The sequence below is a fragment of the Equus asinus genome, chromosome 8 (genome assembly GCF_041296235.1).
Source record: "Equus asinus isolate D_3611 breed Donkey chromosome 8, EquAss-T2T_v2, whole genome shotgun sequence".
Taxonomy (NCBI): domain Eukaryota; kingdom Metazoa; phylum Chordata; class Mammalia; order Perissodactyla; family Equidae; genus Equus; species Equus asinus.
This window is the reverse complement of record NC_091797.1, coordinates 25,551,806-25,566,311: the sequence shown is the minus strand read 5'-3', so window position 1 is coordinate 25,566,311 and position 14,506 is coordinate 25,551,806. Positions and strand designations below refer to the sequence as shown.

Genomic DNA, 14,506 nt, shown 5'->3' with positions numbered 1-14,506 from the left:
ATGGTGTCACAGCCTTCCTTCTTCCTTGGCCAAAAGGCAGCCTCCGACCCAGTTCCAGGAGGACCCTGAGGATGAGGGCTTTGTCTCCAGGGAGGGGTCACATGGAGCCCTCTGGGTCCCTGGGATGCTACCCGTAGGATGGAGAGAGGAGCAGAGTCGCAGGTGCCCACTGAGGCCAAGAAGCCAGCTGTCTCGGGAGACCCTCAGGTGCTGGCTGGTCCTGCCTGGGGCTCCTGCTGGGCTTGGGGGCCTTGGTGTGGTGGGGGCCACACTGTTATGAGCTGTCTTAGTAGCAACTCTGAGAGACAGAAGTCCTCTACGAACGGATGTGACCTCTGCAAAACCTGCCTGGCTTTGCAAACCATGGTTGGAGCCTTCAAATGCCAGGGGGCGGGGGAGGCAGGAGGAGCCCACTGCTCTGCCCCTGGCTTTCCTGTGCAGTGAGTAAGCGGTGGAGCAGGGACTCAGCAGCCGAACTGGGACCAGCTTCCTGCTGGCGGTAACAATCCTCAGAGTTGTCAGAAGTCTTCAGGGAGTTTACCTGGAGGCCCTCTGGAGGCATAGGGTGCCTGCACTCCCGCCCTCAGTCCTTTCTCTCCTCCAGTCCTGGGCAAACTCACCTGGGGAGGCGGTGGCCTCTCTCTCTGTGTGCTCCAGTCTCTGGGTGTGTGTGTCCATTAGAATTAGTTTTATTGTGAGTGACCAAAAAACCCAAATAAGAGAGTTTTAAATAAGATCAACATTTATTTTTCTCTCACATAAATGAAGTCTGGTGGTATTCAGTCCAGGTTTGTTATAGTGGCTCTACAATCATCAGGGATCCTGGCTCTTTCTATCTTATTGTGTCATCAATCTCAAATATGGCCTCTACCTCATAGTGCAACAAGGCTGCCAGAGCTCCAGCCACCATATCAACATTGCAGCCAGCTAGAAGAAGAAGTGAGGAAGAGGACCACACACTGCCTGCTTCTCCCTGCCCCCCACCCCACTGAAAGTCACAGCCATTAGTCACACAGGATACTTTTCTATGTATCTATCAGGCAGAATTTAATCATATAGCTGCACCTCGTCTCAAAGGAAGATGAAAAATGTCATCTTTCACCTGGGTCATCATGTGCCAGGCTTAAAATCAGGGTCCGGTTAGTGGAAGAAGATGGAACAAATTCTGGAGTATAACTAGCTGTCTCTTCCACAGGGTGAGACCTGAGCAGAGGGTTCTGGATGCTGCGTGGTTTCCGTAAGTCCCTCTGGAGAGCCGCCTGGCTGGGGGCAGTGGGGCTCTGCCTCCCCATCTGGGCCCTGCCTCCAGCTTTGGGGCTCGAAGTCCCCCTTGGAGCTATGGTGGTAGCAGGAATACAGTCCCCTCGGGGTCTCCAGCAGGGAGAGGAGCAGTTTGATGATCAGGGCCAGCCAGGCCATCCCAAAGAGGATCCACAGGGACACCGTGTTCTTGTACCACAGCGGGTACCTCCGGGAGGGGTCCATGCCTGGGGGAGAGGCAGGTCAGAGGATGGAGGCCGGGGGAAGCCGGGGCCACATCCCCAAAGCAGAAACAGATACACCTGCCTTGATGCAGAACGTGGGAAGTCCACACTGGTCCCAGCTTGCTGACCTTGTGGTCCCCTCCCTGGGATTTCAGTAAGCCTCCCTGGATTGCCACCCTGGGTTGGGAACTAAATTTCCTCTCTGTCTTTCTGAGGGACTCTGTTCGAGCTCTACCCCATTGGCTCTCCAGGTGGGGTCCCTGGACCAGCTGCATCAGCATCACCTGAGAGTTTGTTAGAAATGCACATGATCGGCGCCCCCCAGACCCATGGACTCAGAAACTCTGGGGGTGGGGCAGGTAATCTGTGTTTTAACCAGCCCTCCCAGAGAGCCTGATGCCCGTTCTGCTGTTTGCCTGTCTCTGTGTTTGGTTTGCTCTTATCTGAAGGGACACAGCTTGCCAGGAGCTTTAGGAAGAACAGATGGAACCGATGGAGTTTGTACCCTGCCTCAGTTCTTACCAGCTGTGTGACCGTCATCTGTCTGAATGTCCCTCCCCTGTGAAAGAGGGAAAATAATTTCTCCTCCTTGGCTTTTAGGAGGAAGTCCTAAATTCTTAACCCAACGCCCTAACTACTTCCTCAGCCTCGATTTGCACATCTCTCCCGTTTGAGTGCTGTTCTCCAGTCACTCTGGTTGTTTCCCCACTTCTCCATCGATCACCCTTCCTGCCCCAGGGCCTTTGCGCTTGCTGTCCTCCCAACTCAGAAGGATCTTGATTTCCAATTCCTCTTGGCCTGGTTAACTTCCCCTCATCCTTCAGATCGCAGCTCAGACTTGCCTCCCCAGAGACTAGCATGGGCCCCTCTGTTACACTCTCTCACAGCACATGTGCTTTTGCTGGGTAAGTTACTTATTCTCTGGGTCTCAGCTTCCTTATCTACAAAACGGAGGTGATAAGGGTGTCTACTTCCTAGGACTGTTGTGACCATCATGTGGGTTAATGCATTGAAAGTGCTCAGAATGGGGCCTGGCATGCAGTCTGGTGCGTTGGTCGCTGTCGTTGGGCGGTTGTTTTGCTCACTGTTGGATCCCTGCACTGGGCCCTCAACACGGTCAGGACAGGATGAGTAACAGCCGAGGGAGGGGATGGATGGGGGTTGCTGTCAAGACAAGGGCTTGCTCCTTAAGTTAGTTCTTCCTTCTGTCCGTTTCCTGGGGTCTGTCTTGCCTCCCTCAGCAGACCGGGATCATTCAAAGGGCAGAGACCGTCCTCCTGTTTCCTTGACACCCTTTTCTGTCTCACTCCCTGTACTAGCCCTCTCTCCAACACCCAACCTGTCCTGCTGGCCCAGGACAACCTCTCTGCCCTGTCCTCCCAGGGCCGGGCTCCTCTTCTGGGCCCCAGCTCGGGGATGAGCCTGCAGCCATGGACCCAACCTTGCCACCTGGCAGGAGCCGGGATTGGATTAGGCTGATTGGGTTACGGGGCCGCCATTCCGCTGGTGGTCCCAAATGAGATCAGCGGGGAGCCAGCTCCTGCGCCTGCTGCCCGCCAGCTCGGCCTGCTCCTGGCGACGGAGGGGAGGAGGAGTTCTTCTCCCCTTTGATTTCATTGTTTTTGCAGAAATCATAAGTGGCAGGAGACCTGGCAGCTGGCAAGGCGCTCAACTGAGTCGCAAATGCAATTGGGGGAAGCGGGGGATCTGGGGCCAGGGAGGAGCAGACAGCTGGGGCCAAGGGCTGCTCCGGCCACAGCCCTGGGGGCAAAGAGGAGTGGCTGTGAAGATAACACCCCTGTGGCTGCTGACATGCGGATCATGGACACCCCGAGTCCAGGTGGTGGACCTCAGCATTCCCATGCAAGAAAAGGGTTTGACCTTGTCTCTGGAGGACAAGCGAGGCTGAGAGACATGGGAATAGAGGTGAGGGTGGATCCCCTCTCAGCTATGGAAGATTCTGGAACATATGCAAATGAGGAGCCCTGGCTTGGGAGTCTATCCTAAACCTGCCCTTGGATTGCCTGCTCTGTACCTTAATCAACTTCCTTCGCCTCTCTGGGCCTCAGCTTCCCCTTGGTAGAGGGGACATTCGGGGGCTCTCAGTGTGGTCACTTGCCAGGAGGCACTGAAATGACCGCACAGGGACCCAGAGCAAGTAGCAGGTCTCCGGGATGAGGCGCAAGGGGCAGCTCGGCCCACAGCCCCTTGGCGGGAGTGGTCTGCCCGGGCAGTGCCTCTGGGCTTAAGGGGCCCGTGTAGGTTTGGGCCAGGCCTCCTTGGTCAGGGTGTGGGGTGGAAGGGGGCTCTGGGGGGTCTGTGCCCCATAGGTACGCCAGCCTCCCCTGCCCTGCCGCTCCCTACCGGGGGCTCACAGGGTAGCAAGGACCCAGATCAGCTGCCTCACTGCCCCAGAGACGGCCGAGCTGAGGTCACTGCCCCTCCCTGGGTGGTGGCAGAGGCCTTTCCTCCCACTTCTGGGGTGCCCACATCTAGAGGGGTCCCCCCGGCCCTGCCCTGTCTCATGGGGCTGTGGGGCTTCATAACACCCTCATCGAGCTTCCCCATCCACCTCCTAGATGCTTCTCCAGGCAGCCTTCCCGGGCAGCCTACGGCCAGCTATCCCCACCCAGGACCAAACTTTGGGGGCCCTGGTGGTCAGTGGGTACTGAGGGACCGTAGCTGGGGGTCTTGTTTCCACTTCTCCTGCCCTCTCTTCACTGGGTGCCCTCTAAGGACCAGACCTTCTGGGTTTAGGACCATCACTGGGGCGAATCCTGAGTTTCATCCCCTGAGGGGAGGCTGCCGCAGTACCATGACATCACCCAGCCCTGGGCTGGTCAGAAGAGGATTTCATGATGGCCCGAGTGCAGCATGGAAGATGGAGAGCTGAGTGGAGAGGGAGGCAGGGCCCAGTCACAGGGAAGGCCCTCGTAGGCGTGGTCATGGAGTTTGGACTCCAACCTGAGACTATGGGAAAAACTGAAGGCTTTCAGAGGAGCTGGGCAGGTCACATGATAGCATTTGTCAAATTTTTTTTTTTTCTGCTTTGGAAGATTTGTCCTGAGCTAACATCTGTTGCTAATCTTCCTCTTTTTGTATGTGGGCCACCATCACAGCATGGCCATGGCTAGACAAGTGGCATAGGTGAACCAAACCTGGGCTGCTGAAGCAGAGTGCACCGAACTTAACCACTAGGCCACAGGGGCTGGCCCAGCACTTATCATTCTTAAAGGTTGTAAGAGCCGAGGGGGGACAAGGATAAAGGCTGCACAACTCCATGGGTGCCATCCTCAACGTGCTCTGTGTGAATGACAACCGCTTAGGATTGTGCAGTGCCCAACCTGCCCAACTGGCTATATGAAACAGCCCTGCCTGGACTAGGGAAATGGCAGTGGGAACAGAGGAGAGGACAGATCTAAGAATCAACCTCTGAGCTGTGAGGGGGCAGAGGTGGCCCTTGGAGCTGCGGGGCTCTGCTCTCCTCAGACACATCTCTCCATGCTGAATGGAGGAGTGGGAACACGACTCGGTTGGAAGAAACCTTCCCACGAATTTCCTCCCAGAGCAACAGCCTCCTTCCCAGGATGGAGGAATCAGGCAGGGGCAGCAGGAGGCCCTGACACCAGGCCCTGCCTTCTTCCTGGAGAAGGAGAGGTTCTGGGAAGGGGACCTTGCCCACAGGCCAGAAGGCACCAAGGGGGTCTTAGTGAGCACCCAGCCCAGGCCCCTCACTCTACAGACAGGAACCCTGAGGCCTAGAGAGGGGGTATGTGAGGAAAGAGGAGGAGCTTTGAGGTCAAACAGATCAGAATTCATATCTAACTAGCTGTGCAATCTCAGGCAAATGACTTGGCCTCTCTGTGCTTCAGCTTCTTCCTCAGGGGTGACAATCGTCCTCTAGGTTGCCTGAAGAGTCAGCTGTTTGTTACTTTGGTAAAACCTCATTTCAATATTCCAGGCTGGGTTTTGTCTCCGAAGGGGTGAAGAAGAGCAGGGCCTCCCCGGCAAGTTAGGGCCGGGAATCCGAGCGTGGTGCTGGTGCGGGGCCCACTGGCCCTATGCTAAACCCTCAGGGGTGGGAGCCGAGGGGCATGATGAGGCTGAATCGGGGGAGGGGGGGTGGGGGGGGGGGGGTCGGGGGGGGCCCAGCCATCCCTGCCACCCTGCAGAATGTCCTCCACTGCCACCTGGTGGGTATCTGCCTCGGCTTTAACATGCAAGGTCTGGGGCCCTTATCTCGCCCACAGTGGGCCCTCTGGACCCCACAGTCCTTCCTGGCTGGCACTCAGAGTCTGGCCGCCCGTTGTTCCCTGGTGGGGGTTGGGGGAGGCTGGGGTTTCTTGAGTCTCCTAGACTCTCCTGCCTGATCACTGTGGGCCGTGATATGGAATACGTGCCCCAGCCCCTGGGTAGTGGGAAGCTCGGCGTTTCATGAGGGAGGGTGAAGTGAGGCAGAGAGATCCCAGGACAAGGACAGACGGGGGAGGGAGGTCAGGGACTCCCTTATCTGGGGAGCTCTAAGAACAATGGTGGAGCCTGTGGACCTGTGAGCCCTCCCAGCCCTTGTCAAGATGGCCAGGAGTTGTGGCTTACTTTTTAGCTGGGTGACCTTAGCCCTATCACACAGCAAAGGCAGGTTGAACATGCCAAGGACCGTGTCCTCTGGACTCTGAGCCTCCAACCCCCACAGGGCCTGACTACAGGGGACATGCCCCCCTCTACCCCTGCCGCCCGCTGGGGCTCTTACCAATCACGTAATCACCGAAGCCTACGGTGCTGAGGGTCATGAAGGCGAAGTAGAAGCCCTCCACATAGCTCCAGCCCTCCACGTGCGAGAAGAGCAGCGGGGGCAGCAGCAGAAAGAGCAGGAGGCCGGAGAGGAGGGCGCTGGAGCCCGCCAGCCACTGGGCCTTGGCCGGGTCCTGTGGTGCACACAGCGTCCAGCCCCATGTAGCCTCTGCCCAGTGTGGGGGAGCCGGGAGCAGACAGCCTGGGGGTACTGAGCTGGAGGCAGCAAGCACTGCCCCAGCAAGAAGGGGGCTGCCCTCGCTCCTCTCCACCTGGACTGTGTTCTCCAGACTCCCAGCCAAGACCTGGGCTGCCCCTTCCTGGCCTCTGGGTCCCACCACATCTCCTCCCCTGATGCCCCTTTATTACTAAGACCCCCACTGTGGGCAGTGACCCATAACCCCACCACATCCCCACCAGGAACCCCGATTCCCAGAATTAACGCCTATTCCCACCAGCAACTCACCCTCCTGGACCCCCATTCCCACCAGAGCCGTCTTTTTCTCACTCTGGGCAGGGGCTGCCCTCGCCATCAGTGACCCCGATTCCCACGAGCCGCCTCCTTCTCGAGGTGGCCTGTTCCTGCCCCCATTCTGCAGCCCCTCACCTGCCAGGCGCTCCCCAGCCTGCGGGCACAGCGGTGCACCACCTGCTGCATGAGGTGCCCCAGGCGGTTGAGCACCACGAGGTTGAGCGGGATCCCCACGAGTGCGAAGAAGATGCAGAAGAGGCGGGCGGCCATGGTGTGGGGGCTCAGGTTGCCGTAGCCTGAGGTGAGACGGGGGTGCTTCAGGGGACCTTTCCATCCCCAGGAGCCTGCATTCCTGACCCACTCCAGGTGTGGCAGCTGGTACTTATCGAGGCCTCCCTTTCCCATCCCAGCGCGGTGCAGGGGCCCCTATACATTCATCCCCTTGGTCCAATCTGACAACCACCATTCCAAGTGGGGATTATTCCCCACATTTCACAGACTGGAAAACTGAGGCTCTGGGAGGCTCAGCAGTGAGCATGAGCTCAAACCCAGGAAGGGTGAGCATCCCGTCTCTCCTCTCTTCGTTTCCTCCCTCTCTGTGTGGGCAGAGGGATGCAGGAGAGCAGCCTGGGAGGGTGCAGAGTCTCCAGCCGCTGCACCTCCAGGATCCACTGCACCCTTCAAGCTGAGGGCACGCTGTCTCCAGGCTGCTCCCAGCCCACAGCTGGAGGGACGGGCACCAAAGCTGGGCAAGCCCTGCCCGATGCAGCGTTCCTCTGATGGGCAGTCCTGCTCGGGGGCTCCCACCGCCAGGCAGAGCCTTTCCCAGAGCCTGCAGTGTATCCCACTCAAGGCCCCTCCTTCCCTCTCTCCCTTCTCAAGTGTCAGACCTGCTTTGCAGGCTGAGGCTGTCACCATCTCTCCTGTTCCTTCTCCTTTGTCCTTCAGACTTCCCCCTCCCCCTCATGCTGCCAATAAATCTCTTGCACATCCGATTCTGTCTTGATATCTGATTTCCAAAGGACCCCAATGAACACACCTGGGCTTGCTCCCAAACCCCTCCAGGAGTGAGGGCAGACAATGGACCATCAGGTAACCTGGGGGAGGTGGAGGCTGGGGCCTCTGGTCATGAAGATAAGGGGAGGGGAGGCTAGGAGAGGAGGAGGTGTTCCTAAGAGGACTCTGGCACCCTGGCCATCGTCCCGGGTTCTCCTTCATTCCCCTCATCTCTGTCTCTCCCTTCTTGGTCACCACCACTGTCTTGTCTTTCTAAAACGCAGACCTGATGATATCACCCCGCAGGTTAGGACCCTTTATTATTCATCATACCTGCTGGGGAGAGCCCAATCTCTCACCTAGCTGAGCTCAAGCTCATCTGGTCCCCCTGCTTTCCCAGTTCCGCCCACACTCCTGCCCCACCAAACCCCCAGACCACCTCATGCCTCTGTGCCTTTGAACATGTCACTCTGCCAAGACGCTTCCCGTCCTTGCCCACCTGTAAATGGCCCTTTGAGTCCAGACCATCCCATGGAGCGGCTCCCCAGCACCCTGCCGGCTTTGAGGATAACCCACTGTAAGCAGCATTTGTTTTCATGGTGGTTGCCCCCGCCAGGGAGCCTCAAGAACAGGGCTGGGTCTTAATCATCTTTATATTCTCAGCATTGGGCACAGGACCTGACACTTGAACGCTCACCATATGTGTGTTGAATGAGTACAGGAATGAACAAATGAGTGAATGAATGGAGAAATACAGGAATGCTCGTGTAAATAGGTGAACAGATGCCTTGCACCCTGCCCTCTGTCACTGCCTAACATCCCTGCCCCTCCAGGCTGGCTCAGCACTCCCCCACCCCACTGTTCCACACTCACGTGGACTGTATTGAAACTGCAGCTTACACCCACCCCTGCCATGCTGAGGGGTCTCAGGGAGCTCAGTCCCGAGAGAGGCCGAAGCTCGGGCAAGTGCAGAGCTCGGCCTTTGGAATCAGAGGCACTTCCTGGGTTTGAATCCCAGCTCTGCTCCTTGCAGGCTGTGGCACCTTGGGCAAGTGGCTTGACCTTTCTGAGCCTGTTTCTTTGTCTGTAAAATGGGGATGTTGACATCCACCACACAGTGTGGTGTGGGACGAAAGGAGGCAAAGGAGGTGTAGATGGGAATGTGAACCCTTAAGCATCTAGTATATAGAAGGTGCTCAATAAATGTTTATTGCATGAATGAACGGATGAATGATTGAATTCCACTGGACCAGCTTCTGGTCTGAGGACATCAGAGGCATCTCGAGTCCTATCCATCTTCCCCTCTTGGCTGTCATAGCTTCCCTCCTCTAAAGGCGGACACTCTCCTTCCTGTTGGCATCCAGAGAGAGTAAACCTCTTGGTTTCCATCTACCCCTCTGCCTGGCTCCTTGCCGACCCCTCCTCCAGCTGTGGGTCCCCAGCTGGGTTTCAAATTCCAGCTCTGCTGCTTACTAGCTATGTGACCTTGAGGAAGTAGTGCAACTTCTCTGTGCCTCAGTTTCTTCATCTGTGACATGAAAATAACAAGCCCTGTCCTTGGAGTTGGACTGTATGGACAGAGTGAGATCTCTGGTGGAAAACAGCCCCACACGGGGCCTGGGACGAGCAGACCCCGGCTGGATCCTACCGTATCATGCACGGGGAATGAGGCCAGTCTCCCATCCTCTGTCCTGCTCCCCACTCAGAGCTGGCTCAGAGAGCTTTAGGGAAGAACCGGGTAGTGAGGAAGCGACAAGGAAATAGTCCAGGCTGGGACAGGCTGTGAAACCGAATTCAGTGGGCCAAAGTCACCGGTCTGCGGTTGAGGGTATATGAGGTGTGGGTTTCAGAGACTGAAGACCCTCACCCTCTGGCAGGCCTGACCCGTGCTGACGGCAGCAACATCACCTACTGCCCTGGCACTCAAAAAATGCTGGTGGGATGGGTCTTTTTGGAATTCATTTAAGTGTCAGCATTAGTTGAGCACCCACTGTTTGCTGTGCCTTGTTCTAGACCCTGCGGTGTAAAGATGAATAAACACCATGCTGGCCAGTCCTTCCAGAGGGCAGGGTCCGTGGAATCTGAGGGACCTCCCAAGCATGCTTGTCTCAAGGTGGAGGACAGGCCCAGCTCCCGCGTGGCCCCAAGACCTGTTTCCAAGAAGTACTAGCTGACTTCAGACTAGATGGAGTGTCCTCTGGGTGCTCCTGCCTAGCCCCACTCTGGGGAGGACAGAGGCTGGGATACTGGTGTCACTGGGAGAGGATCCTGGTTGGCCAAGAGCTGGTGGAGGAGGCAGTGTGAGGCATCAGTGGCATCAGCCTGCCACCTGGTGGTCAGTTGAGTGTCATGCAGGGGCGGGGGCCGGGGCAGAGGTCCAGGGGCTGGGTGGGGATCAGGCCACCTGGCTTGAGTTATTTCCTGGGTTTCAGAGCTAGAGGGATCTAGGCTGCTCCCCTCCATCCCCCACCACAGCCCCAAGGTGCCCTCTCAGGACAAGTGCCACCTCAGCTCTCTGCAGGGCACGGTTAGGGACACGGGAGGGAGATCTGGCTCAGGTGTCCCCATGTGAGGGAGGAAGGGAGCCTGGAGAGGATAGTGACAGGGGTGATGGAGTTGAGGAGAGGCCTCCAGGAATGGCCACCTCTCCCCAAGGCTGAGAACAGGGGGTCGAAAGTCTTTTTTTGGATTTCTGCCCCTCCTTCTTTCCCAACTCTCCCTCGCCTCTGCTCCCCGAGAGGCTGTGCGAGGCAGAAGTCCCCTAGAGCAGAGTTTCTCAGACTTGAGCATTGCACACAAACCTCCTGGGGGCCTTGGTAAAATGCAGAAACTCATTCAGCAGATCTTCCGCCAGGCCCGGGAGGCCCTAGATTCTGCTCTCAGGTGGTGTCCACGCTGCTGGGTCCGACCACACTTGGAGTCTCGAGGTCCTGATAACCTCTCCAAGAAGCAACTGGTTCCCCATCTCTCAGGGGGAGGCCACTCTCCCCAGCCCCACCCACCTGGCTCCATGCTGCCCTTACCAATGGTGGTGATGGTGGACACGGAAAAGAAGAAGGAGCCCATGAGCTCCCAGCGCCCCATGCTGGTGGTGTTGCTGAGGACGATGTCCCCATCCTGGTACGCTTGGACGATGCCCTGAAGGAGAGGCTGCAGTGACCGTTGGGCTCTGTGGGGGAGACTGCACCCACAGCCACACACATGTGCATACACGCATGCACACACGCACACACACAAACCCGTGGACAATTCTCACAACCATTCTTTGATGGCAGCCAGTCCACGGAAAGGAGGCTCTCCCCCTCCAACCAGGGGCTCCCCAGGGGCAGGAACCACAGGGACAGCTCCTTCCCCTCACTTGAGCCCAGGTCAGCCTAGGATATCTCACTGGCTGGAAGAACACCATTTACTTTCTCCTCTGCTCGCTCCCATTCCTGCAACAAGCACTGGCCAGGCCCGCTGCGTGGTGCCTTTAGGGAACCCAGAGATGAAAGAGACGTGACCTCAGTCCTCAGTGGGACGGAGCCAAATTGTCTAACTCTAGCACAGTGCAGTCCTTGCAGCTCTGGACACAAAGTCAGCGCAACTGCACGATCCTGGGGAAGATGCTCAACTTCTCTGTGCCTCAGTTTTCCTATCTATAAAATGGGAATCCTAATGGCACCCACTTCACAGAGTTGTTGTGAGGGTTAAACGAGGTATTACGTGTGAACACTTAGAAGAGTACCTGAACACGGTGAATGTTAGTGGTTGCCATCGTCACCATTATCACGAGTCTAAGGCAGCTGGAGTAGAGAGGAAAGGTGTTCGTTCTGATGGGGGTGGGGGCAGAAGGCTTCATGGAGGGAGTGATGGTCTCATTGGGCCCTCCTTGAGGGCCAGATAGGATTGCCCCTGGTGAGGGGCATTTAGGCAGATGGGTCAGCAGGAGCAGAGGCTGGGAGGTGTGACTGTGCCTCGGTTGTAGAATAAGGAGACTGAAAGATGGTTGTGGGCCAGGTCATGCTTGGCTCTGCCCTGCCCAGGAGCCAGTGGCAGGCTGCATCCAAGGCCGCTGAGCAAACAGAAGACAGGATCAGGTGTTTGGGCTCTGTGGCAGCTGGCAGCATAGAAGATGTTGGCAGACTGGAAGGGGAGAGATTCTTACAGGGGTGTAGAGTGATGGAGGGGCCTGGCCAGCATCCTGGCACAGGGTGGTCCAGGAGGAACACAGAGGAGATGTTCAGAAGCCCAGGCCTCAGGCTCCGTCTGGTGCGGGTAGTGAGGGAAGCATCTAAGACCAGTGTGAGTGTGTGTGGGTGTGGGGCCAGTGACAGAGATCTGGAACAGGTAGAGGAGCAGGGCTGGGAGGAGGAGGGCTGCTTGCCCTTGACCTTGGGGGAATTTGAGGGCTGCTAGGAAGTTGCATGTACTTCCCTGGTACCCCTCGGGGAGATCTGGGTTGGAGGCACCACATCTTTATTCCTGGGGATGGTTGAAGCCACAGGAGGGTTGAGGAAGGAGGTGAAGTGGGCGTGGAGTAGGAGGGGTCTGGAGGGGAAGTGTACAGAGATGGAAGTCCAGCTGGGAACCACCCCCATCCACAGATCCACACTGAGGCAGTCCTCATGGCGAGTAACAGCCCCATGCCTGTGTACATGTGTGTTTGTATTTAACCTCTCTGAGCCTCGGTTTCTTCATCTCTAAAATGGGGATGAGTGTCATGGTACCCACATGTGAGGTAGGTGAGGATGAAACCAGTTAACACAGGTTAGTACACTAGGAACAGTGCTCAACAAGCAGTGAGTGCTATACTGGGGGAGTGTTTCTTACTATTATCATCACCCTCATTGTCACCTCCCCCCACCCAGGCTGCCTGCAGTAAAGTTCACCTCCTTTGCAAGGGTAGCACACAGCCCCCAGGACCAGGTGGTCGGCTGTATTTGTGGAATTTTAGCGGTGGGGGGTGGAGGCGCTGTATTAGGTCCTTAGCAGAGGTGGTCTTTGCCCTGCCCAGCTCCAGGCCCTGCCGAATTGGCTCAGTCCAAGGGCTCAGGACACCACCTGTGCTCAGGTGCCCCGGACACATGTCCCGTCCCTCTCCTCGGAGGCACCGGGACTGCGAGGGGTCGGGGTGGGGATTCAGGCCAGGGGTGCAGCTGTCTGGGCCCAGGGACCTAGTAGGGACTAGGACTTTAATACTTCCGCCGAATCCCAGCAGCTCCTAGTTGGGCGTCGCCCGCCCAGAGTCGGAGAAGGAGGCCTCTATCCTTTCTCCATGCCCCGCCCGGAAGATCCCTCCCTTGCTTCCCCTCCTCCCCGCGCCGCGCTGGGTCCCCACCCTCCGAGCAGTCTCTGTCCTCAGTGACCTCTGCATCCTCCCGCGGCTGGGTGGGCGCGCCTAGCCCCTGGTGTCCGAAGGCTCGGAGTAAGGCGGACAGCCAAACAGCGCCTCTGCGTCCGCCCCTCCTCTCGGACCCGGGTCTGAGCACTTCGAGCTCTCCCCCGCCCCCAACCCCCCCCCCCCCCCCACTGACCCCCGACTCTGACACGCGCTCCTCAGCCCCATTCTACCCACCGCTGGGCCAAACGTTCCCCGCGCCCCTTTCCCCTAGACCCCGCCGGTCCCGCCCTCGGTCTTGCTCATCCTTAGACACCCAGCGCCTCCTGCCGTCCTCGCTCCCAATTCTCATATTTGCTCCTGGGGTCTCTCTGGGAAGGGACCAGATGTGACCCTTCGTCCTTCACTCGCGGTCTAACCCCGACACAGCACCGCGCGGTCCGCGTTGGACCCGCGCCCCGCCGCCTCCCAAGCCGGCCAAGCGCGCTGTGCCCCTATTCTGACCGAGCGGGCCGGCCCTTCCAGCTCCCGACCCAGCTAAGCGAGCCCCTGTCGTCCTCATACTCAAATTCGGATGTTGGCGCCACGCATCTCTCCGCAGGGCCCCCAAAAGAGGACTCAGAGGGCCGCGCTGCGCTTTCCTCTCGCTGGAGCCTGGGCCCTTTCCCCTGCGGTCCAGCCCACCTCTCTCGTCCCCTACCCGGCCACGCGCGCCCCCTGTCGTCCCCGCGTCTATCCCCTCCACCTCTCTTTTAAGCGCCCTCTCGCCCTCTGCCCGATCACCCTGCGGTCCCCTGCCCATCCCGTCGCGCCCGGGACAGCCCCGCTCGCCCCTGACCCGGATCATTAAGTCCAGCGCCGGGCCATCCAGACACGTGAAATTCCGCAGCAGCGCCCACTTGTCGTGCTGGAACCTCTCGGCGGCATCATGCGCCGCGGGGCTCTCCAGCACCCAGAACACGCCGGTGCCCAGCGCCAGGTAAGCCGGGTAGACGAACGGCAGGAGCACGGTGCCCGGCACCGCACAGCTCGGGGCCCTGCCCTCGGACGCCGTCCGTGCTCGCGCTCTGCACATCGAGGGACAGGCGGGGTGGCCTGAGCCGGGAGCCATGGACCAGGACTGAGGCGGAAAGGAAGGGCTAGGAGCTCGGCTGGTCCCTTCTCTAGCCAACGCCTGCCTGTGCCCAGTTTTCTTAGCAGAAGGGGCGTGCTGGGCCATGGGACAGCCTTGCCCCACCCCGCGCCGGGATCCAATCCCAGGGTCGAAAAGAGACCCGGGCTGTGGGCATCTGGCCCCTCCTCAAGTGTGTGTGGAGCGCTCACCCCCCAGGCCTCGCTCAGGGAGAAGGGGAGGGCCGCTGGGTGACCGCACGCGCAGAGAGGAAAGGGGCCCAGGGCCCCCCCGCGTGTCCTGTAGCAGGCAGTGGGAGGGACTCTGGAGAC

General features: G+C 58.4%; 1 protein-coding gene across 1 annotated transcript; it reads right to left on the bottom strand.

Annotated features, from left to right (window-relative positions):
- Positions 1–721: 721 nt before the first annotated feature.
- KCNK17 (potassium two pore domain channel subfamily K member 17) lies at positions 722–14,403 on the bottom strand. Its single transcript, XM_014831021.3, has 5 exons — positions 13,902–14,403; positions 10,767–10,881; positions 6,883–7,043; positions 6,235–6,409; positions 722–1,487 (listed from the first exon to the last, which is right to left on the bottom strand). The coding sequence occupies exons 1-5, from the start codon at positions 14,280–14,282 to the stop codon at positions 1,177–1,179; spliced, it is 1,143 nt and encodes a 380-aa protein (XP_014686507.2). The 5' UTR covers positions 14,283–14,403; the 3' UTR covers positions 722–1,176.
- Positions 14,404–14,506: the final 103 nt, after the last annotated feature.